The sequence below is a fragment of the Trachurus trachurus genome (genome assembly GCF_905171665.1).
Source record: "Trachurus trachurus genome assembly, chromosome: 14".
Classification (NCBI taxonomy): domain Eukaryota; kingdom Metazoa; phylum Chordata; class Actinopteri; order Carangiformes; family Carangidae; genus Trachurus; species Trachurus trachurus.
In genome coordinates this window covers 13,780,921-13,806,562 of record NC_139903.1, presented here as the reverse complement: position 1 = coordinate 13,806,562, position 25,642 = coordinate 13,780,921, and the positions used below count along the sequence as shown (strand labels likewise).

The 25,642-nt window shown below is 40.8% G+C and overlaps 1 protein-coding gene across 6 annotated transcripts; it reads right to left on the bottom strand.

The window, feature by feature from the left end:
• Positions 1-2,106: 2,106 nt before the first annotated feature.
• Positions 2,107-25,106, bottom strand: thoc2 (THO complex 2). 6 transcript variants are annotated; one of them, XM_083986281.1, is made up of 39 exons: positions 24,975-25,106; positions 22,613-22,668; positions 22,161-22,252; positions 21,983-22,034; positions 21,798-21,868; positions 21,424-21,545; positions 21,190-21,323; positions 20,240-20,400; positions 20,055-20,147; positions 19,658-19,813; positions 18,836-19,008; positions 18,446-18,641; positions 18,323-18,361; positions 18,061-18,191; positions 17,018-17,119; positions 16,437-16,521; positions 14,710-14,803; positions 14,502-14,582; positions 14,268-14,364; positions 13,672-13,789; positions 13,365-13,544; positions 13,065-13,229; positions 12,669-12,944; positions 12,411-12,552; positions 11,976-12,133; positions 11,424-11,552; positions 11,181-11,312; positions 10,882-11,066; positions 10,016-10,191; positions 9,642-9,744; positions 8,825-9,210; positions 8,193-8,251; positions 6,625-6,660; positions 4,726-4,857; positions 4,459-4,525; positions 4,224-4,369; positions 3,963-4,039; positions 3,101-3,147; positions 2,107-2,997 (listed from the first exon to the last, which is right to left on the bottom strand). In XM_083986281.1, the coding sequence occupies exons 1-38, from the start codon at positions 25,037-25,039 to the stop codon at positions 3,120-3,122; spliced, it is 4,695 nt and encodes a 1,564-aa protein (XP_083842407.1). In that variant the 5' UTR covers positions 25,040-25,106; the 3' UTR covers positions 2,107-2,997; positions 3,101-3,119. The 6 variants fall into 6 exon arrangements, 3 of the variants coding, with proteins under 3 accessions (XP_083842407.1, XP_083842408.1, XP_083842409.1); XR_014595913.1 differs by lacking the exon at positions 3,101-3,147 and having other exon boundaries at positions 3,899-4,039; XR_014595914.1 differs by lacking the exon at positions 3,101-3,147 and having other exon boundaries at positions 2,107-2,994; positions 3,899-4,039.
• Positions 25,107-25,642: the final 536 nt, after the last annotated feature.

Here is a 25,642-nt window from a genome sequence, read left to right as displayed (position 1 = left end):
AAGATTTAAAAAAACAAAACAAAACAAAACAAAAAAAAAAGCCATGATTTGCAATCAAAACATCCTGGAGTACTTATTAAGTCATTGGAATCCTTTACGGACATATTTTTGTGGTGAAATCTTAAGTTGGATAAATGTTATATTTAGTGAAGTAAAGTCATTTTCTTGTTTTACTATAAGACTATTTTCAGTGTCATACTATTTAGGACAAGCATCGATCAATAAGGCTAAGTATCAAGTAACCTGACGACATTGTACCCCAGTTTTTACTCAGAAAAATATCAGTAATATGAAACTAGTGGTCATCTGAAACTGCTTAGGTGGTGTTACTCTCCAAGCCTGTCGGTCATCATGTACAACTGACTCTGTATTCACTAGATGCTTGTTTTAAATCCACCACGTGAGACTGCAACTGTTTCAACTGCCACTGTTTTTGAATCAAGACCATTTTTATTGAAATGAGGTCCGCTTTTAATCACTTAGTGCCATACTGTCGAATTCAAAAGAATTATAAATCCTTTAGAGACTATAGGAGAGTGACCCCTTTTTATGTAACGGCAAATTCAAACGGTTTAACTGAGCTTATGGTTTACACTTTGTACACACTTAGAAGCTGTTCTCATGTAAATGCAGTATCTGCAGCTGTGAATCTCAACATTTTTTGGTAAACGATAACACACCATAGCTTCTTTGGTTGTGATAAGCTTTCTGTGTCTATGCATTATGCAGAAGGTGAGCTGATCAACTGTAAATTGAGGAAAGAGCTATGAATGAAACATTTGTCTGTTTGTATAAGTGAACTTTTTATAAACTGAAGGAAAAACCTAAAAACGCTACAAACCATGTACGCCTACGTTTGTTTAGTATATCAGACTTTCTCATCCCTCTCCCCCCCGATAAAGTGCATGTGAATTTGGTGATAGTTTTACCAAACTGCAGCTCCAAATGGACCCTGGTTTAGTTCGTGTCCGTTGACGACATTTGACCCAGTTTGGTTTTTAGTTTTTCCAGTTCATTTGTATCAGTACCTCAGCCATGAGAGTTGCATGTATGGACACAATGAGCCTCTGTGGAGAGGTCATGTACAAAGGATTTTATTACATTTCCTTAATAAAAGCAGGTTTATATTCATCTTTTTGGACTTACATCTTTTTTACATGTCTGTAAAAATGACTAACGTTCATAAATTGTCAGTGTCAATGTTGGATAAGACAACCAAAGCTATTTTGTTGATCATTTTTACCCATTAAAAATCAACAGAATCTACTGTCATTCATTAGAGGGATGTGTTTGTCCTGCTGCAGGTTCACCACATCATACAAGACACTGTAATTATACATTTACTGACAAACTGCAGAATCAGCAAACGGGTGTCAACAGACATTATCTAAAGTCATGACAACCTAATAAGTCAGTTATTTACTTTAATCGTGTCTGACTTTCAACAGGGTTGTGGGTTTGTTCTCCTGAGGCTTTTCAGTGTGGAGTTTGCATTTCTCCCTGTGCCTTTGTGGGCTCTCAACTGTGTAAGTGTACATGACATACACATCCACACGTATGACCCAAACAATATTTTACCTACAATAGGAAAACTTATTCTATAAACGTTCAGCTTCCCTTCATATTGACTGGGAGTTTACCACTAGAACACTTTGTTCAATTCCCTTACAAAAATCAATTAGAGTTATTCTCCCAGAAACATCCCTGTAACTTTAATGTCATATCAGTTCCCTTCGATGACTCTTTATGGCACAGTGAGGTCCATAAAACACAATGTTTCCTCTGCATCGTTTTATGTAACATCTGAGAGGATGTTACATAGAGTGAGAATAAGTGAGAATAATGTGAGAATAATCTGTTGTTAACGATTTGCAGCTCCCGTTTGAGACTCTGATCCATCAGTAACAATGATCAGTCTTGATATACTATATACGTATATTTTAAACTAAAGCTTCTATGTTTCTGCCCCTCCGCCTGTGTCTGTGCTACAACCAGTAACTCAGTAAACTCCTAGTTTCTGTCTGTGGATGATCAGCTGAATGTGTGTGAAGAAGGAGAAAGACAAGTGAGAGACAATATCAAAGTGACACACTAGGAAAACTATTTATTGGTTTTTTTTGTTGGTTTTTTTCGTCGTCGTTTTTTTAAAAAAAAGCTTACACTCATTGAGTACAGCAGATAAAATCTCCAAAAGTCATTTCAAACAGTTGCATTTTGGAGTACAGAGTGTCGGTTTTTTGTCTTTTTGACTTTTTCTTTACAATTCTACATTTGAAGGTTGAATTGGCTTTTTTTTTTTATAAATTATGTAAAAACCTGATTAACACAAAATCACAAGGACTGTAAGGGACATCCAAAAAAAAAAGAAAAAGAAAAAAAAAATAACATGATGTGAATTTCATGTTACCCTCTTTATTATTGTACACAATATACAAACTGGTCCTTTGTATAATTTTCCTCACTTGTGCCTACTGTCCTACTTGGATTAAAAGGTGGAGATAAATAAATAAAAGTATCTAAGTATCTCAAAAGGATATGAGGTAAGTGAGTATGGAAAGCACGTTAACTCCAATAAAACAAGCAAAGCAGAGCCTGACAAGGTACAAAAAAATACAAATTTTCAAGCATAAGATTATTGAATCCATGACCGGATGATACCAAAGAGGTCATTTGATACAGTAACCGTTTCTCTAATTCAAATAGTGACAACACTGAAAGGAGCAGCACATTGTGCCCGTACTGAATAATAATAAAAAAAAGAAAATAATGAAAAGAAAAAAAAAAAAAAACGAAAACATTGCAGCTGATTTACTGTATACTGAAACGGAAAAATAACAAGGTGATCTGCAAGTTGAAATAACTACAGCTAACAACAACAACAGGGAGGGGAGTTTACAGAAAAAAAACAAGACGGGCAGAAATGAGTGCGAGTTAACAACGTAGTACAGATGGCGTTGCAGATGACGTGCAGATAAAAGCACAGCTTCTCCAGTTCTGCTGTGGATCAGAGAGAAAAAAAAGAATCAAAAAATCAAATCAAAAACTGACCGCTGCATTGGTTTATCAGGTGCTGTTTACAAAGAATCTGAATACATCTTACCTTCACTGATTAGTGCACATTATCTGTGCTTGTCAGAGGATTTATGAGTGTGATCGTTAAGGGAAATGGTGAATTAATCAAAGGCTGAAATGCTGACAAGTGCTGAAATATTTGTTTGCCCAACACATGTTCTGACAGAGTATAGACAGAAGCCTTTAACTATCCAGACGGCTTCTCTACTTTGTCACTGTCTGACTGTGATGTTTTCACCGTGTGATCTACTACAGTGGAACATGATGTAGATCAGCGACCTTCAAATTACAAATACGTCTTTTTTAGCGACGCAGGGAGTGACAGAACCAGTGATGGTTCCTTAGAGAGTCTACGTGTGATGAGCGAGCACCAGTATCAATGCAACACAGTGTTTTTCTTTTTTTTTAAATGTCTAACAGAGGTTATGAGATCCATGTTACAGAGCACACAGAGGGGACGGTGGCTGTTGAAGGCAGAAATGAGCGCTGGGTTAAATGCTAAAATTTGACAAGTCAAATGGTTATAGTTGGAGCGTTAGCACCCAATTATGTTTACAAGCAAAAATGCAATATGGCATCTAGTGCAATTAAACACTTATTGCTTTTGAGTGCGATTACCGACACACAACAGATAAACACACACTCATAATGGAAAACTGATTTAGTGGTGCCAGGGCACGTGTTGAAACACTGGTACATAAGAGTTTACGTAATGTTAAAACAAGCTAATCCACTGAAGATGTGGCCTTGAACAAAGCAGGTGAGCTGAGCTGCTTTACGTGTGACTGTGGCACAAAGGAGCAGCAGAGTAAAAACAACTCCATACCATTCAATATTGCAAAATACACACCATCGTTATGATCTCGGTGTCTCTCTACGTTTAAGGATATTGCTTTTTCTCTTCCTTTCCTCCGCTGCTGTCCCTCTTTTCTTTCTTCTCAGATTTCTCTTTATCGTGTCTGGACTCCTGTAGCACATGAACACAAGGAGAAACATTAGAAACATTAACAATAGTAACGGAAATAAGATTTACTTGAGCATTTAACATCAGCTGACAATGAGCTCAGGTAGTTACGCTGAAAAAGTCAGAGCTGTTTTGATGAGTGACAAAAAGAGTGTGAGACACTGGTGGAGGGTGAAGTGGAGTTGACCTTTTTGCCTCCGGAGGACGTTCGCTCAGGTTTCACAGACTCGGCTTTCTCTTTACTGGAAGATTTGGATCTTTTGCTCTTCTCTTTTTCAGCTGAAAGCGGGGAGTCGCAGGAAGGACTGGCGCTCTTGCTGTTTTTGGAGGAATCTGGGAAGAGAAGATTTTGTTAGGTTCACTTCACTGCAGCGTACTCGCTGGGTCAACGGCCTCTTCGACCTCATTAAGAACAAACTTACTGGTGCCGTTCTCATCCTTTCTGCGTTTGGACTCTTGGCTCGCCTCGCGTTCATTGACAGCATGGTCCTGAGACACAAAACATTACATACACTCTGTTAACAAGTGTAACATTACATCACATCCTGTCCAAGGTGATTTACAATTCATTCTAATCCAACGACTATGAAACAACGAACTCCGAAATGTCAGAAGAGTTGCGATCTGGGGGTGTGAGACCTTCCCTAAGTCACATTTTAATAAGTGCAGTGGTGGTTTGAAATACTGACTCGCTTCCTCTCTTTCCGATCCTTTTCCTCCTTCTTCTCTTTGGATCGGCCTTGTGTGTTCTCTGACTCTTTCTTCTCCGTCTCCCTCTCTCTGCTCTTGGACCGGGATACTGAATTGTAGTTGACGTGGTGCTGCAAAGACATTCATGTATGAACAGGACAAAGACAGACAAACAGATTTTAATGTTGTCAGAACCTCCTTTAAAGTTGAGTGTTATTGAGCCGCCTCTCAGGCAAGTGCGTCCCGTGACCAACTCTACAAACATTTTAAAAGCATCAACACTCACTCAAGTTCTATGTCCCTAAACTAATTTCATTAAACAATTATCACAACTCAGTAAACTAAATTGTATTTGTCAATTGGTGCTAGAGGATCAATGTCGGGTCCCAGTGAAAAAAATGACTCGCTAATGAAGTAAGTGATGAATTTCTTAGCGAAACAGCAGAAACTAAAACTTACGGTTCAAGTTGAAAATAACTGGAAATATACTTAAAGACTAATCTGTTACACTGTCAATACATTGGATGACACTGTAGTCTGTTGTAAAACATCGTATTATTTGTTTACTGCTTATAAATGCTAAACATAGGGACTCAGTGTTTCCATACAGTGTGTACATATTCTGTACACGATGTTGTGGGAGCAAGTGACAACAGATATGGTCTGAGGCATGCACATGCCCATTCGATACTGATGTTCCTCCATTCTGTCCAAAGTGTGAGATACTTTAGTCACACGGTAACAGCAGTTTTTGAAGTATAAAACCTGCTTGGACACATTTTACTGTCTTATAAGACAGAATAACAGAGACATTAACAATGGCACTGATCAACAGTAAAACTGTGCAGACGTGTGAGATGATAGAAATAGATCCACACAGAAACGAGGCAGGAACTGACGCTTCCACTGATTATTAGCTTGAAGAGAGACGGACACTAATCAAATCAGGTCAGTTAGTTGAGGTTTGTTTATCTTCTCTGTTCATCAGTGTCATGAAACCTAATAACATTCACTGTGATTCAATGTCGTGACAAACACTGAAGAGACCCACACGTGTTGGTGTTTATTTTTCAGATTCAATCTGGGTCTGTAATAATAATTTGTCTACAATAAAACTATTTGTTAATGGAACAAGAAATTGGGGCTGATAAATGTTTTCAGGCGATTGCTACGAATTAAAAACCTTAAAGCTGCACTATTCAATATTATTTGTATTAACAAAAGATCCAATTACTGTGTGAATGCGATGTCAAAGGGATCATTTGCAATGACAACCCCACAGGGTCATCACGTCATCACTTCTCTGTTTCATGGAGACTTTCAGCCTGTTTACCGTTTTGGTTTTTATATCTCACAGATTCACTTCCATAAACTCAGTTTCCAGCCACATGAGGAACTGGCGTTCTGTCTGACTGCCGTTTGATGCCGTTTACAGGATCAAAGTTAAGGACGAGCCAGTGAAAGGTGTGGAGCATCTTAACAGTTTATGTGATATCTCATCTTGAAAACTGGTGGAAAACAGATTCTCAACATCAGCCTGACATTTGTCACATGGACAGAAACATGACTCCTCCAAGTGAACGTAGTGTCTCACTACGTCTTCTGTATGAATAAAAAGACGACAGTTTCTCTTAGAAATGTGGCAAAATGTTAAATGTAACATTTCCATCTTACAGCCTCTAAATGACCAAAAATATCAATTAATGCAGCTTTAAGGATTACCATTACACATGAATCAATCCACTATTTCTTTTCTTATCATAACGTGTAGAAAAAAAAAAAGATGGATGGTGGAAAAAATGGGTTATATCACACCAGCAGCTGTACATATTTTTGGCAACTGAACAAAGAGAACAGACAGTGTGAGGGAAGGAACAAGTAGCAGAGTCAGTTCAAACCTTGGATGTGGACTCCTTGGGTTCGTTGCTATTGTCCTGTAGGGATGAATGGAGATGACAGATGAGCTGGGAGGGGGTGGGGGTTGGGAGGAGGTTGTCAGACAGCAGTAGAGAGTTGGAAGAAGGGGTGGGGGGTGGGGAGTCGGGGCTGGCCAGACCAACAGCATACTTCTCCCTTGACCTCTGACCTTCAAGGACTAAGGCTTTGACAAGGTTATTACATAGAGGAGAGTTCATAGTCTCAACATCTGGAATGTCAATACTTAAAATAGAAATACCCTGAGCATATATGAAATAACTGCTAGTCTTATTACTACAGACAGCATGATATAAAAGTTCTACAGCGCAGCTGGTATTCAGTACATCTAAAGTGCAAGTGCTGTATATAATGGATATGTGTCTGCCTGTGTGTGTGTGTGTGTGTGTGTGAGACAAATCACTCTTATTATGTGCTGCATCCCTACATAGGTAACTGTTGCTGTCACTTACAGTTCAGGAATGGATAAGACACATGGAGCCTATTTCTCTGGCGGGAGGGTAAAATAAAGACCTATCACAAGCTTCCAGTGGTGTGGGCAATGCTCCCGACGATTCAGGCTTCGCCCACTCTTTCCCCCTCTCTCTCTCTCTCTCTCTTTGAAGGGGCAGGCTTATATCCTCTGCATTTTTGGCTGATTCAAAACTGTGACATTCAATTTCTGCGTTGATCTCAGTTGCTGGTGGCTCCGACTTTCCATCGAACGCTTGCCAGGAGGTAGTGCGACTGGTGCTGATGACGTTGGTGGTTGTGGGGATAGTGTTGTAGGGGCCGGCAGGACTGACTGGACATGCATCGTGTGGCGTGGAGACTGCATGCAGGCCGTTTTAACAAACGGAGCTTGAGGATGGGACCGATGACTCAGCCGACGCAGAGAGGCGCTTCCGTTCCAGAGTGCTTTGCTGGACATCATCCGACTCGCGCTGGATCCGGGAACGTTGACGGGAAAACAAAATACATCACTTTAACCAGGAACTCTTCTCAGCTTGCAAAAAAAAAAAAAAAAAATCTTGGGCACCATTTCAAATGGTAAAATGCTGCTCTTGATGTTTTAAAAAAAAAAAACACAACAAACTAAAAAAACACAACTTTGCCATAGGAAAAGGCGAAAGCTCTTGATTTGGCAAGCCGAATTTCTTCAGGTGAATAGTATTCTCAAAAAAAAAAAAAAAAAGGAAAAATCCACGAGGAATATAGAAATGCTTAAAAATTTTCTTTCTTCCCAAGGCACACTGACTGCTTTCATTAATAGGAAAATAGATAAATATTTCAATATGAAAATACTCAATATACACAATATTCTCTTGGCTAAGTCCTTGAGGGGTTTGCTGCTTCCAATTCTGCAAAACATTATGCTGATGTCCATGGAATGGTTTCCAACTCCCATGAATTTGGTTGAGATTTCCAGATGCCATGCCTGCATGTACGACAACTCCTTGGTGATCTTCAGGGCTGCTGGAATGTGCAACGGCAGGGAACGCTCCGGTAGATAGAGAAGAAACGGGCACAGCCTTCCTCAAGCCATACTAACCTTAACAGACGAGGAGTGGGACGGAGAAGAGTGACTGTCGAGCTTTCGTCTTTTGTGATCTGCAAAAATAACAAGAAAGACATTTGTGTTCAATTCCTATATGAAAATGCACAATGCTTTTAAAGGATTTTCATTTGATATGTTTTAAATTGAATGTTTTGAAATTAATGCTGCCTAATTAGATCCATTTAAAGCAGAAGTAAGCGATCTGTCGTTTTGGCTAACTTCTTGTCAGCAGCCCCCGCCCTCGTCATGGATCTATTGGTCCTCGTCCCTACGTCACCACATTCACGCGCATCCCTTGGCTGCACACACAGCCCTTCATGCTGTTCTCTCTCCTCATTGGATAAAGGTTGTAGGATACAAGGAAAGTTTTCTCCTCGGCTTACAGCAGAGCAGAGTGACTGATAGACCCGTGTTTCGGACCAAACACTCTATGTAAGTGATTGCTGTCGGAAGATATAACTATTTAAGACTTATATTAACACAAATATTCTCCTTACTTCTGCTTTAATTCAATTTTAAAAAACATGATGGGATTGGTATGTTTACAGACATTGTAAACAGTCGACGGCAGAGCAGGCACTTATTTCAACACCTTTGTCTAAGAGACACACAGAAAGGTTTCTTACCCCTCTCAGATTCGGCTGACTCTGATCTGGGAACTGGTGACTTTATGGACCCGGCCACAGCGCTCCTGTCTCCCTTCTCCTTGTTCTTGGACTCCTTGATGGCGTCGCGCTCCCTGGACGGCTCCATGGGCTCCCCGTTGCCGGCTTTGGCCTTGTCATCTTTGCTGCTCTTCTCCTCGGCCTTCACTTTCTCCCTGTCTGCCTTGGGGGTCTTTTCCTTACCCTCACGTGCCACCCGCTCCTCCTTCCCCGCTCTCTCGTCTCTCTGCTTCTCCCGACGGTTCTCGGCCTTTGTCTCTGGAGTGCTGCCTGGTGTCTTCTCCTTTTTCTCTTTTTTTTCTTTGCTGCTCTTCTCTTTTTCGTCCCGTTCTTTAACAGCTTTGGTGCTGCAAGAGGAAGGAAGATTTTTTTCTTAACTCCTTTATTCAAATACCATTACCACTTTGCGGTTGCATGCCCTCAGTCTAGTTTCAAGTTACAGATTATTCAAGAATCAATATTGTAAGGTTACTGTAACATTGACCTCCAAAATCTAATCAGTTCATCCAAGTGAATTGAAGTTTGTGCCAAATCTGAAGGGATTCCCTTCAAGAGGTCATGAGACCTTTGACCACCAAAAGACATTTAGACATTCCTTCAGGTGTTTCTGAGAAATCCCATTCATGCTCTAGCACAGTCAGTTGTAGAAGCATAAATGTTCATGACAGATTCTGCTGATAACAGGACAGTATGATAGTTATAGTCCTTCTGAGCCATTACAAGACAGGTAACAGCCACAAGGCACGTTACCACTGCTTAGTTTTCTTCATATACCAACCTGTTGAGAGCACCGTTCCCGTTGCTGGTGGTCACTTTGGCCGCTGCACTGTTGGCTTTGTTCACTGGCTTTGTGGTCCCCTGAGATTTGTCCTTTCCCCTATCTGCCGAAAAATAAACAAAGAACTGCATCAGGATTTATTAATACTACCGACATGCACGTTTGAGTATGTGGCATCTGTTCGTGCCAACTGCATTGCATACTGCATGTATGTTCTGGTAAAAAGTTGTGCACAAGGGTCCAAATAAACTCTTTTAAATGCCAGAGTTAACAACAGGAGTTTATATTTAATGTACCTGGACTCCTACATTTGAACTGATGAAACGAAGAAGCGTTGCATTTGAAAGAGCCGTGACATGTCACTAGTGACTCACCACCATCCTCTAATGTCCCCTCCTCGGTCTTGTTTGTGCTGGTGGCAGGCTTGCCTGTGCTGCCGGGGCCGTTCTGTTGACTGGCAGGGGTGGCACTGCGCGCTGGCTGCTCCTTGTGGTGAAACTCATTCTCAGGAACCATGTGCACCTTCTGGCTTTTCAACCGACCTGAATAACTGTAAGACGCATAAAGGGTTTGCACAAGGCAGCAAACAAGAAGCTCAAAACATCTTCTGAGTGTCACACAGTTTAAAACATTCAGGGAGGAGAAAACTCAAGTACTTGAGCTTTGTCAGCGCAGCATTTCCCTGCAAATAAAACCCCCTGGGTGCTTGCCTATAAATAAATCAAGTGGATGCTGATCACCAGGTACAGCGTCCACACTTAAGTACAGACTTCACCAAGAAAAGAATCGGTCCCTGAAGGCTTTCAGAAATCTGGGTTGTGTGCTATTTAGCAGATGTAGAATAAGAGCAACTGGACTTGTAATGTTATTTTAAAGACTCATTAGGAATCCCAGTGGCTGGAAAAGATTATCGTTTTAACTCTCGTAGCTTAACACTCAAAAGATAAATTACTGCACAAAAACATACCACCTCTAATGTCCACCCTAAAGCCAAAACTATCATGCCCTGACTACCGTGAAAAATGCCAACAACCTGTCACGCCATTCCTTGTGAAAGCAGAACTCAAATGTGTGATTTACGTTCACCACTCCTCTGCGTCTCTATCTATAAATTCTACACATTAGATAACTCCCACTCTTGCTTTTTCATCTCCCATGTTTCCATGTTATTTTCACACTTCATAAAATATGATAACTGTATGCTCCACAGAGAGCTGAACAGCACACAATGCTGTGTTACCCCATTGCTAAGGCATAGAGGTCTGGCCTCTTGTCCTTCTCCTCGAGGCAGATCTTGTGGACGCGGCACTCCAGAGCTTGGCCCAGGTTCAGAACCTTCGGGTAGCAGGGAAGGATCTTGGTGAGTACGATGAGAATATTCCGGATGTGGGTGTAATCTCCCGTCTCCAGGCAGTGGACTGACGCCTGGATGTAGCAGCGACAGAGGACATGAGTACAGATAAACACAGAGGGCTTCTGCTGACATTATCTGGACAGAAATGTAAAGAACAACAACAACGATAAAGAGGGGCTGCTCACTTTAGTCAGCATGTAGTGCCATTTGTGCACCACATGCCTGAAGTTCTCATAGTCGAGCTGATCTGCTTTGTTGCCTCCGTCGAAGCCTGTGGCTCTGAAGATGGTCAGGAAGCCGGGGTAGTTGACGCACTCCTGTGACCACACAATAAGAAGATACAGATCATCTTTCCAGCTCTTCTAACATTAGAAAATGATACAAACATAAATCAATGATAGACGCAGAGAGAACAGCTAGTGGGATACCTTCTCATAGATTGCGCGGTCGCTGTGCCAGCGTGTCACTGTCTCCAGCATGCAGCAGAGGAAGCGTCCGTAGCGGTGAGACTCGTTCTCCGTGCAGCTCGCCACAGTGTAAATGATAGCAGAGAAGACCTGCAGAGCCACACAATGCAGCATGTTTGCTTAAACAAAGACGTTTAATGCGCCACATGGAGAAAGCTACAAAATCTGCATGGTTTTTGCAAGTATGTCAGAGCTGCACTTCAATGTGGTTGCTCAGTTTTACTAAAGTGGTGTTAATAGACCCGCAGTTATTGAGCTTTCCTTTCAAGCTTTAAATTAATGGTGTACTTGAGCGTTCGTTGAACCACTCAGTACATTTTGGCACTTACATTTCTTCTTAAGCATTATTGGGCCAAATTAGAGCCTATATTATTCCCCTTCGTTAATCACATTATTAATGTTTATTCCGTTTTCTATAAAGCACTTTGTAGCTTTAACAAGACGGCTGTTAAAATATCACAAGTCATTATCGTCACAAGTGCATAAGAGTCTGAGTGTGTTTAGGTGCCTTACCCTGTCATAGCACAGAAGGGTGCAGAAGTTGGGCGTCTTCTGCTGGTGGACCAGCTCGACGAAGCGGGCACAGTACACGGCGTCGATGGAAGAGAAGATGCAGCGTGGGAACAGACAGAGCTGGAGGAACTTCGTTATGGTCTCATTCTTTGTGGATTCTGTCGATAAGCATTTAAAGTTGTCTTAGTAAGAGCAAACAGACGGATCAATGAACATTAGATTCACCTCCAATATTGACAGTAAGATGGCAGAAATGACTTGATTAGCTCTGTTGTAGGTGTTGTAAGTTATTTTGGGAGAACTTGAACTTTAGCTTTTTGTGTATAATGATCAATCATACGCTCAACAGAGAAGAAACAGTCACTTGAGAAGACTACACACATGCAGACTGAGATACATCAGCTGTGTCACTGACTCCAACATTAAGATACTTACTGGCCAATAACCAGTTGTCTTTCTCCAGTTTGAGTCGATGTAAAACCCTTTGGACGTGCTCCAGCTGCTTCTTCTCCTCCTCCTGCAGTTTTTCCTGCAGGGCCGTGCAGCGTTCCTTCTCCTTCTTTTTCTTATTCATGGGCTAAATTTGAAGGGAACAACATTAATATCTTATTCAATATTGACATTTGCATCAGCTGCTGCTGCTGCAAAACTTAAGTGTAAAATACAAAAATGGTTGCAGTGCAGTTTACTCACGATCTCTGGATTCTCCTCAATGGCCTTGATCTGTACCTTGAGCTTGTTGACCTCGCGTTCATAGGCAGAATGAGGCACAGCCAAGTCGTACATGGTGAGGGACCAGAATGTGGCGTAGAACTGAGGACGAAGGTCGTCCCACACCCTGGCAGGATGGAGAGACACCACGGCCTCGTGCACTGGCGTCATCACCTGTTCACAGGCTGCCACATACTTGTGAACCTTCTGCTGCTGCCTGTTGCCTTTCTCCGCTTTCTTCAGCTCGTCGTACTTAGACTGCGAGTAAAATGGGAATAATAAAACAATAGTATCCTATTTGGAGCAGATTTTTGTCTTGATTCAAGTATTTTCTCAATCACATGATGCTTTAAGGGTATGAAAGAGCAGTTGACTTACCAGAATCTGATGGGCGTACATAGGGCGAGACAGGAAGAAGGCAGCATCATGTGGAGTGTGGAACTGGTTACATAGGATGTCGATGGAGGGAACCCGCTTGATGTAGTCTTCTGTGCTGAGGTTGGAGGCCAGAAAACCACCAAACTGCACCAATGTGTCATGACACTACAGGAAGACAAAGATTAACCTCAGTCACAACCACAAATATAAATACATTGTAATACGTTTGATTTAGATTAATCTTGTTATTGAGTGAGATGTGTGTGAGCACATCTGTGGAGAAGTAGAGAGCGTGTATACCTGGTCATAGAGATGGCCAACGAGTTTCAGATGTTTCTCTCCACCTTCTAAGAAAACCACACCATTTCGTTGTTGAGCCATGAGGAGACACAGTGGCAGAGCCAGCTCGTGGTCCAGCAGTGCATCCTTGAGACGCTGTGATGACTTCTTAGTGTTCCTTATCTGGCCAAAGTATCCTCCCTGTTGACAGAGTCACATCCACAACAACACAGAGGTGAGCATGGAGTCAGCACAGACACGGAAAATCGTACAGATTTTTTACGCAAGACTGCACTCGGGAATGATAACTGCACTTGAATCCATATACCTCAGCTTTGAGTTGCTCCCCTCCGGTCATGGCTTCTAACTGCTCTGAGGTCATCTCATCCGTGATCTCAATGCCAGCCATTTTCTGCACCACCTCTTTGAGGATCAGCAGGTCAAAACTGCAGGGAGAGGAAAGACATAAACAGAAAAATGTGTATCACCACATTCAACAGCAACACACAGACACATGTAAGAATAAGTGTAGTGTGTGGAAGGTCAGTTTACAGCACAAGGAACTTGTCGTGGTGTAAGGTGCAAACATTACGATACCAAAAATAGTTAAAGGTAGGGATAAAAATAGAAATAAAATAAAATAGAATAAATTAAAATATTCTAGTGCAAAAAATATGCATATACTATATACAATTTAGGATTTATACAAAAAGAATAAAAATAGAATAGAAAAAAGATAAAGTCGTACGTAGACTTATTTTATGACATTTTATTGTCTACGTGTTTATATGTCCTATAGTTGCAGCCAACAACCACAAAAGAACAGGGAAGGCTTTTATCTGGAAAACTTTGTTCTAGTTAGTCTGTTTTGATGTCTTTTCAAAGTAGTGCCTCCTGCATATTACATCATTTGGGGCTACGTACCTCTTTCCTGCCTTGAGCTGATTGGTGACATATTGAAGGAGGCCAGCGAGTTCAATAGGGTATTTTCTGAACACGGCTCCGCACAGACTTGCCAGGCCTTGGTTGACAACAGAAGCAAAGCAGGTGTATGTTAGACACTCAATAAAACATCAAACGGCTTCTCTCCTTTTGCATGCAAATGATTGATGCAACTGTTGTATGGCAACAGGCCAGTTAACCGGCGACAGCACATACTCTGGAGCCAAGAGGAGATGGTCGTGTCATCATGTTTCATCTTCTCCTTCTCTGGATTGGCTAGAGCCTCGATAATGCAATCTGAAGGCAGAGTCAAGTGGAACAACACAGAAAACGAGAAAGAAACCCACATAAAAACACACTGCCGCCATCTACACACTCTCACACACACACAGGCACTAAATAAAGATGGAACAGTGTAGGATACAGGCCAAGACATCATAGTTGAGTGATGTGAGGTATTTCAAGGAGTCCACCACTGGAACAATGAGGTTGTCATACCACTGGATCTGAGACAGCATCTGATACACAACAAGAGAGATGAGTGGATAAAACATCAGTGGCTATATAGAATATAGATTATACCTGACCTGATGCCAGACCATTAACTAACAATTTAGATGCAACCCTGAGGGAGCCTCTTTAAAAAATGCTAAATGATGCATGCTCACACTACTGCATGTGCAATTATTCTTTCACATTATAACTGCATTATATAGAGCCAATACAAACACAGCATGGTGAGAAACATGCAACAAGGACACTTATGTAGCACAAAATCTAATGTGTGGGGCTAGTATGGATATATTATTGTACAATACTTTACTCAAACTGAGGGCGTTTCAAATTTTTGCTAACACTTTAATATGAGTGTTACTCAGATACATGGATACAGAATTTATAAGTAGGGCATGAGAAGCAGGCAATTCCCAGAGTAGAGACAATTGTGAGGGCACAAAAAGGCCAGAAAAATATAACTGGTGTACAGGACAAGCAAGGTGCTGCATGCTGTAGAACATCATTTATTTTCTTGGACACAAGGAAGCTGCTGGATTTACTTCAGGCGAACTTGCACAGAGCTCAGGACGTAATGTACATTTCAGATCTGTCCTGTAACCTGGCTTACCCCCTCTCTCTGTTGTTGAAAAATGTTTTCTCCATTTTTATTGCTAAGCTTTTACTGAACATAATCATGATGGAAATTAATATCTTTTTGTTTTTATACCCTACTTTTAATGTCAGTGACATCTGGCCATATATGTAAAGGTTGGGGTTAACCCTAATCCGAACACTAGCTACCCTGAGGAATTTGTGGATCTTTTTGCTATTCTGATATGCCCTAACAGAATAAAGAATTTTAATTATGTCCTTGGATGTTTGCGAGTGTTCGTGAAGTAAGCCCTGCAGTTTTCTTATGTCCAAATTAGGCTTGTGCCGATCGGCAATCCGATCATGTATGGGCGATTGAGAGGACGATCGACAATGGTTTTTTTCTTGCTGATGTTTCATTGGTCAGAGCGTCATCACTGACAGAGTCGCGAGCACGAAGTCCAACACGAGAATCAAACCCGCTACTTTTAAAAACACACCGGCCCCTGATCTGTACTGCCACTGTTGTTATTCTTTCACGAGAGTTAATTGACTGCTGTGTGGAAAACCAGGCTGTGGTCCATAATCACGGTGCAGATGAGTGAGTTTGGAGCTGATGAGAGGATCAAAAAAAGAGAGCGTAGCCGCCGTGGTGTGACGACCCCATCCCCGCTGAGGAGGAACTATGAAGTCATAATACTCAGTTATAATGGAAAAGGACCTAAACCGTGCTGAGTAGAGCTGTAACTGTGTAGTGGAAAAGGGGCAATGCAACACGCTACAGCTGTGCAGCCGCACCCCCCTCCCCCCACTGCATTGTGTATCGGCGATCTCCAAGGGGGCGATTAGGGCGATCTGAAAATGTCAAGATCGCCCAACTCTAGTCCAAATAACCATTTTCAACTAGCAACGCCCTGGAAATGTACTAAACCATAACGAAGAGCACACAATATCTTCCTTTGTATGTTCAGAATCAATTATTTTCTGCCGCAGATTCTTAGTTTAGCTGGCGTCATTCAAAATGAGACTGAAGTGAAATAAAAGAAAGCACAGCAAAACACTTACATAATCAAAAAGGATGGTGGGATTGCTATGGCTCAGTTTGCCAATCTGCCTTCCAGATTGTTTCACATTTTCTTTGGTCAACCGCCTGTGGAGGGAAAACAGCACAAGACAGGAAAGAGCAGATTAAAAAACACAAGACGACACAGAGTGCTTTAAGCAAAGACTGTCACTTCTGTAAGCTTTACAGCAATTGGAAAATGTTCTTATGGTTGTCAGCTTAACATAACTGTCTTCTACAGCATAACAGTGTTGGAATAATGACTTGCCCAACACAAACAGACACACAAAATACAGTGTACAAAGTCACGTATTTAATTTTTACACTGATGGCCAACACAGCCAACACTGAGATGCAAAATATTAATCCATCTCTTAATAGTAGTAGTACATAGGATACCTTAACAGACACCTAGTGGCTGCAGGTTTAACCCATTCGTTCAAATTTTACCAATTTCTAATCAATCTAATTGTCTCCAAAACAGAACTGGTCTGAATTAGTTGGTAAAATTAATAACAGATTGAACAAATTAAAAAAGACATACACAACAGGGGAGTACTTTGGGTTGTGCAAAATGACTTACTTCATAATGTATTTGGCCCTTTCCACAGTCTGTGCTTTGACTTTAACCAACAGCGGATGGCTGGAATATGTCTCATTCTTCCACTGTCCATATAACCGGTACCTGGGGGAGTATGGGCAGAGAACACACAATTAAAGAGAGGGTTTGGTTTTGCTGCACACAAAACATTTAAAAGGACTGGCATGGAGGGACAACAGGAATGTACAATTTAACAGCCCAGTAAGCTTTAGGGAAACAATTTTAACAAGACATGTGACTTTGTACATCTAGCAATTCAAAATAGTCTTTGAAAAGTAAAATTTGTAAAATTTGTAAAATAAAAAAAATTGTATTTACACAGTATGTATAGCTCTTTGCCTGACAAAGCAGAGTAGATTGCTGCCTCCTTTGCTTTTAGCAACCAGCTGAATAAAATGGACTGCTCCTCGATGATTAATTTACCCGTGAAAATCACATAATCACATTTTGATTTACTGTACTCATTGTGTATGAATTGACGGGTTAGCACTGTTTCAGGGTTATTGTCTAAATTTCTTGTATTTTTGTGCTGCTGTTCCCTTCTACCTATCTACCTATACAGAACCCCTCAACAGAATACACAGAGAGCAGAGAACAAATTCATTCAGTCATTTTTCAGTTTATATCCAATCCTCTCTTTCACAGTGTTGACATAGTTTTGTGTAAAATAGAGTGAAATTATCAACAAAGTGCTGCTGACTTCAGTAATAAGGAAACTGCATTATTAGTTGTGACAACCACAAGGAAAACAACACCAATGGGAGTGTGGAGCGTCATTATTAATCAGCAGTGTGCCAAAATACCCCAACAAAGAATCTAAAAATAAAATCCTCGTGTTGCCCAGGAGCAGAAAAGATGGTTTTCCAAATGCCACACAAAAATGCACTCCACACAATCAAGCGTGGTTTGAAGACCTGAGTCTGGCTTTCATGACGGCTAGTAAACACCGCCCTGAAGCCTTGCCTGAGGGTTTTACTATCCAACGACTCAATTACAGAGTGTTTCATGCAGTGTGTGCAACTCACCTGTGTTGGTAGGGAAAGAGTTTGAAGAGACCCCACAGTTCCTCAGACATGCAAGCGTTACACTCCATCAGGGAGAGTGAGGGGAGTAGAACCTGGTCTGCAATGCTCAGGAAACAACTCAGCAATGTGTCCTGCAATAACAATTTAATTAACATGAATACAATCCTCAGAGTAACATACAGTATACTGCAGAGATAACCTGGAAGATCCACTTGTGCCACTTTAAACATTAATCAACTGAAATAATTATTTCCACACTCACCAGTTTGTCTTTGACATCAGGTCTGCCATCATTTTGGTACTGGGAAGTTAAGGACACAAAAATTAGTATGATTTTAGATTTAGGCTGCAGATTTTTAGTACCACAGTGGTTAAAGTTTAGTACCTCTTTCATGAAGCCCTTTCCCAGACGCACGATCTTAGCAAAGAGGATGGGGTCATGGGAGAGGTGAGGGCCCAGGTAGCAGAGCATACTAAATGTGTCCCTGCGTAGGTCTTCAAAGCTCTCTGCAGGCCGAGGGGCTCGCTTGTTCCTCAGTGGTTGTATTACACATCCCCTCGCCCCTTTTGGGACACCAGCCCTAGGAGGAACAGAGAGACAGTGTGTCAGAGCTTGCACTTTACATTTCTTCTTTTTTTTGAAAGATTTATACAGATGAAATATTGGCAAAGACAGGAGATCTAACATCTAACCGTGGAATGAGAGGTACTAGCGCGTGCTTTTTGGTCTGACTACACGTAATGGGCAGTAAGTGATACATGACAAAATCAGCACCTTCTGTAAAGAGGTTCCACAGTCAGGTGCACCAGCTGGCAGAGAGCCAGTGCAATGGCCTTGTGAGAAGAAGCATAGAAGGAAGGCATCTGGTCCATAATACTTTGGGCGTGTTGCCAGTCTCCAATTCTAAGCAGTGCCTCCAACAGACCGAGCTTCTGGTTATCAGGTGGCTGTGTGAGCACAAAAAAGAGAAGCAACTTAATGTCAGTGAATTATTAAACATGCCAAAGTTCAGCAACATTTAATCAGGTAGTTAAAGTAGTAGCAAAAAACGAACAGCTGCTCTCATGCTCCAAAGTGATGCATTTTTCATGCACTATCATCTATTCCTATGTATATATCTATATGATTTTATGAATTAATTAATTAATATTTATTTAAGTGTCATGCACCAATAAAGGCGCCCAGCCTATAAGGGCTTACAAGACACATTTCATATTTAGACAACAACCAAAATCATCAGAGCACAGACAAAACAAAAACCACATGGAATTCACATAAATAATTCACTTTTTCTTATTGACCAGGCACTTTTTATGAAAGTAGTAGTATATCATGTTGTGAAAACTGAAAACCTGATATTGTATGTTTTAATACTAATGCAGCACCTGAGACATTGAGGACAGAAAAATGTAAAGATAACTTCTCACAAGTCATTTAATTTCTTGTGAATTTTATTTATATATTATTCTGTGAAAACATTTCAAAGCTACATGTTAATTTGAACTTTAAATAACAGACATTTCTCTCTAACATCCATCCAGACTTCCTCCAGAAAAGGCTGGTATTAAAACAATATGACAGCAATTGCTTTCATACCTTATCGTTCTTTTCCTCCTCCTTCTCCTTCTCCTTTTCTTTGTCCTCGCTCCTCTCCGAGGGCAACACAACCATCACCAACTTGCGGGCAATCTGCTTGGCCTCAGAGATATCTCGTTTGTGTTCCTCTACAATGGTGGCATCTTGTGGCATAAGCTGGAATGACAGAGAGGCGACAGAACGGCACAGGCTTCAGTCTACGAACAGATTCTACTACAAGAGTTTTCACTTTGATGTAAGAGACCTGACACAAAATTTTGCGTTTGATCCTCAAGACTTTGCAATACTACAGTCACAGGGTTTCATACAGAACTTATATTCTGACTGATGTGTGCCACACAAACTGAACGGTGATGTCTTTTAACTTGTGTGCCTCTAAGCTGTTTCTTTTCCTTACATGTACGTAGAGATCTTCCAGCTCTATCAGGTTGTGGTGGAGCAGAGCAGCAGCAATGTGGTAAAGTGACTTAGGTGTTTCCTCGTTGGGCTCCTGAGCAGACACATGGAAGAAAAAATTAAGTTTAAGTGTCAAATAAAATATTGTTCAGGCTGTATGCTTCATTTAAGGATTGATGTTCTCACCTGGCAGAACTTGAATTTAAAGCCCAGAATGTGGCAAAGAGTGAGTGGCTCGCACATGTACGACTTAATGAGAGCCAGGAAGAACTCATCTTGGTCAGATCGACTCTCGTACACCTCCAGGATTATGTCCAAAACACGATTAGGGTCAAGGTTGAAACATCCTGCAGGCAGATGAAACAGTACTCAGCAGACATCAGAACACAATTTGGGGGGTGGGGGAGTGGGCAAGTGACTGTTTATATAACACCTTCAAGACAGTTTCAAAGGGCTGATCAAAAAAACAAGACCGGGTCAAAACCTAGCATGTGTCTGGACCTCCTGATTTATAACTGTGATGTCATCCGACAGAAATATCCAAATACAAATCAAATAATTATGCTACATAGACTATGGTTTAGCTCTCCCCTGAGCAGGGGTGGAAAGAGTGACATCAGTGACATCGGCATCTATCTGTCTGGCAGCCTAAAATGTAGACGTTACCTTGAGACCACAATAAACCATAAAAACCCATCTGAATAATTTCATAATTAAAGACTGTACAGGTTAGTCATCACCTCTAAGAACAGATTATCTCAAAGCCTCTGTGCTACTGAAGCTTAAGTCCTGTCAACTCATGTTCTCAGTATGAATGGGGCTGCCAGCAGTCTTTGGTGCGGACATCAAAAAGAATGGCAAGTAGCATTTGAGGAGAGACTCTCTATGATACACCGGTACCTGGCAATGAAAAGCCCCGTATAAACATGAATACAACAGAGTGAAAGCTGAATCTCAACAAGAGAACAATAGAAGGGGACCAAATCAAATGGAATGTGGTTTCTGTCCGAAGTGTTGGTGAAAATCAATAACCTAGTGTCAAGATAAAAACAAATGCCAAAAGACTTGAAATAGTATTTGCATGAGTACAAGATAAAGATACAGATTCAAGCAATGACAAAAGACTTGTCAAATACCTATGAGGGACTTGATGCTCTCCAGAACGAGGTGGCTGGTGATGTTGCCCGACAGGTCTTGGCCAAGCTCAGTGATTAATTTGGCATAACCCTCGTTCTCTTCCCTTAGCAAGTTAAACTTCTGCTGCTTGTAACTGCAAAGAGAAAAAATACTTTATGAAGCATCCCAAGTACACCAAGTTGACAAAAAATTAAGTAATCCTATATCTCTACTCAACTGTACAGTCTACTTACAATAGTTTGGTCTTGATTTTTACAATCTTCTGATTAAACTGATGGGCTTGTTTTATAAGTCCAAGGGATTCAAGGGTTTCTGGATCCAGCCTCTCTTTCAGGATGGCCTCTGGAACGAAGAACTGGAAACAAACAAACTTGTTATTCACTTCCTTCGAGTGGCTCTTTATAGGCCCACGTAACGAAACAAACAATACATAATGATACTGATTGACAAAGATGTTGCAAAATTTGTTTGTGTGTATCTATGCATCAAACTGAAAATGTCGCAATTAAGTGTAAAGCTTAATCACACAAGCTCTCCTGTTTTGGCAATAAAAAACATATTCACCCTTTGTGTTAGAATGGTGTTAATAAAGATATATGGTTCTTACCAAACATGCTCCCACCAATTGTGTGTAATGATCACGTTTGTTCTTTTCTTCCAGTGCACCAGTCTCTAAATCTACAGGAAATATAATCAGGAAAAAAACATTATAATGGAAGAATATGCCAGGTTTACTGATCACTAAAAGCCATATAGAAAAATATTAAAGAGCTAATCTTTTTACAAACTTACCTAGTATACTGAACACATCTGCTAAAATTGATGGCATGTCATCTCGGAGTTCCTGAGGGAAAAAACAAAACCAGTTTAGGATCATTTACAAGGAATTTTCAACTGCGCCCTGAAGTTGATATCAAATCAAAGTCTATGTTTACAAACTCAAACACACAGAGACCAAAAAAACTTTTACCATCATGTCCCCAAGGACGCTGGCGACGAGATCCAATTTGAGGTTCCCCTGTACAACTTGCCAGCAGAGTTCGTATAAGGCGGCCTGTATATCTGCAGGGGTAAACAGACAAGGAAAAAAGACAACAGTTCATCTAAATGTGAACTGACGGAAAAAGACTGCTGAACATTAACTTTGGGAATTAAGATCTAAAAATTGACCTTAAACTAGATATAAAAATAAAACATGAAAAGCCCTGAATGAAGTGTGCTCTCCCTTCAAGTATTTAACAGATGTATTGCCGACACCCATTTAAGCCTTGAATGTTAATGGATAGGTCAATGTGAATAATTAAAACTATTGCAACTGCCAAGACGGATGTGTGTCTGTGCTTTACAGGGTAGCTTGAACCCATTACGAGACAATCAAAAGAAGAGTGTAAAACAAAACTGTCACTGTAATTTCCAACTTACCTCTAACCTCACTTCCATGATCTGTTTTCTCTGTTAGGTCTTTGCAGAGTTGTACACTGGAAAGTAAAGGGACACAACTCTGATCAGTTAGAATACAACAACCACATATACTTAACAGATCTTAAAATGTATTCCCACTCTAGGAAAATCATGTAAAAGCTGGTTACAATAACTGTGCATACATTTCTGCTGCATCTGGAGTACATATGCATACCCTGTCTACAATATCCCACATAAAACAAGACATTTGGATGATAAACAGGGATGTTCAAAAATTATTCGGAAACTAACCTCAATGTTGTCCATTAAAAACTACACCAAACTTACTAGTCAACACACCAAAACATACTAGATGACTATCCCTGCCACTGATTCGGTGTGCACAGTTGGCTTATGATTGTGATAAGTAGAAAGTACCAAGTGTTAAGAAGAACTACTGGACATGCAACGGCCAGTTAGAGATGGGCCTGCTGGCACCAAACTGATGGCTTGGTATGACAGGGCCCTCAAGTCTAAAACTGCGTTGTTGTTGATATTCTCATGAAGCTCACAGGCCGTCACTACTTCAAGCAATAAGTTGCATCACTAAATGAACTTTACAACCTGACCTCTCTGACTGTGGTTAATCCCACGAGCAAAAATGATGGCTGTCATATACGGACAGATTAAAAAGAAACAAGTAAAGTTTAGATAGACTGTGAAGAACATCTGTAGGGCTGGCTGAGGTTGGACCTTTGACCTAGACTATCAGAGGACTGTATTAATGGATTTACCATTGCACTATGCAGACCTATGTTATAATCAAGTATTTATCACTTGTGTGAAGCAGATTTCTTTTAAAACAGACCACCATTTATTTTGGAAGTTATGTGGCTCCTGGATTGAGTGTTGCATTACAGCTTCATAGCAGCTCTGCACAGAGAACATATTAAATATATGAGATGTTTTACAGTCAGGGCAAAGGGAAGATCTGTGCCACAGTCAGGCACAGTAGAAAGAGAGTATAAATGCATAATTTAAATCCGTGCCTTGAGTTTTATTATTTTCTTTTCTGTAGAGCAACATTTTACAGCCCTTGGGAACTATCTGGAGCATTTTGTGTCAAAATACTGTCAGATACAGTGGCAGGTTTTTTTGGGTCCAGGATAAAGTAGTTTGACTTGGTGCATCTCACTGCAGGCCTTTCTTTAATGCGCAAGGCCTAGACCCACTAATAGCAGCTAGCACTACGGACGAGCCTATTGTGTCTCTGCCTGTTCGTGATGGTGGCGCTCAAGGAAATGAATGACAATTACATTAAGGCAACGTTTTTTGCTTCCACAAAGCCAGCAGCTGCTTCTTTCTGCCCTCACTACTGATGCCCAGATGTTGAGAAGACGCTTCCGTGCTGCTGCCAAAATGAGTGGTTTTCCATTGTGACATTTAAGATGATGCTCCCTGTCCAGATATCACCGATTAGCACCGAGTGCACATTTGTAAGGCCAAGTAAACCGTGTGAATATAACACAGTAAAATATCTATGCAAATGTTGGGTCTTACACAGTATCTGGTGCGAGTTAACTTAGCAGATAGCTGACAATACTTGGCGTTAGCAAGTCGTTGACCACGTTACGACAAGTCTTCCAACTCGACTGGTTTTATTTCATCATAACGTAACTTTTATCCAACAAAATCCTTACACACTAGTTTTATTTTTCAAAATAACACGTTTTAGCGGTAAACAAGCCACTCGACAACAGTTATATCACGGCTAACGTTACAGCTAACTCTCTATAACGTTATTTAACGTCGTTTCCCTCCACTTGATTATTATCATCCCCGTGAACAGTCAACAGCGACAGATACGAGCTGGTTTCTTTCACCACTCGCCGTTTTGAGTTGGGACTGTTTATTAACTTTAAATTCTGACACACACTTTATTTTTATTGTTCAAAAATTGAGAAGCTAACCAGCACGAAATCGATGCGGCACAGGAGTCAAGCTACAAGGGATGCTAACTAGCTTAGCTTCGATAGCCATCGTGTTTACAAACTAAGGAAGGGTCTTGCTGGAGTGGTAGCATGTAGCTAATTTTAGCAGGTTAAATTAAAGTGGCGCGTTCACTGTATTTAATAGGATATATAAACCGTGTTGTATAATGCAATAACAACACAAGCGTGTTTGTTTTCAAATAATACAGAAGAGAAAGTTAGCAGGCCATTTTTTTTAGCAGCTAGCTGTTAGCCTCAGTTAGACACTTGACAGACTGGCCTTGAACTGCATCGTAACCTACGTAATTTTTCCACCAGCTATCAATTCACAACCGTTCAAAAACACCTTAAATCCTTCACTGCGGTGTTAAAAGCCAGAACTAACTACTTACAACTCGTGTTTTCCTGATTTTTCCCAGTTTTTGAACCATTCACCAGGGAGGATAAGTGTCGCCATCTTCCATACAAACAGCCCGGATGTCTAGTTCATCATGGCACACACAGGGTCAAATGTGGTGGTTGGTTGGTTGGTTGGTTGGTTAGCCGCCGCTGTTTCTGCTGCTGCTGCTGCCGCTGTTAGCTCAGGGCTGCTGCATGGTGGGACACTGGGCTCAGTCTGGAGGCTTTGTTAACAGGGAACTTTATGTTCTCAATGGAGCTGCTCGTGTACTATTAGGATCTTTGTGTTAATTCTGGTCATTAACACTGTTCCCGCACAACATAACGATTTAAAATGCATTAATATGAAGGTACAACTGCTGTTTTTTGTGCGTTTAAAATAGCTTAAAGGTTTAATAATAGTAATAATAGTGTATCCATTTCTTAAACTAAAACCTACCTAATTTATATCTATGAATGATTTTAAGTGTATTATAAAGAATACATTGAGGAAGGAGTGTCATTATTTTTCTGGTGTGAACTGTGTGCGCATCTGAGTTTTTGTTTTATTGTTTATTGTATAATCTTGTATGGGCTGATTTTACATGGCTGCTACCTTGGCCAGGTCTCCCTTGTAAAAGAGATTTCCGATCTCAATGGGATTTCATAGTTAAATATAGGT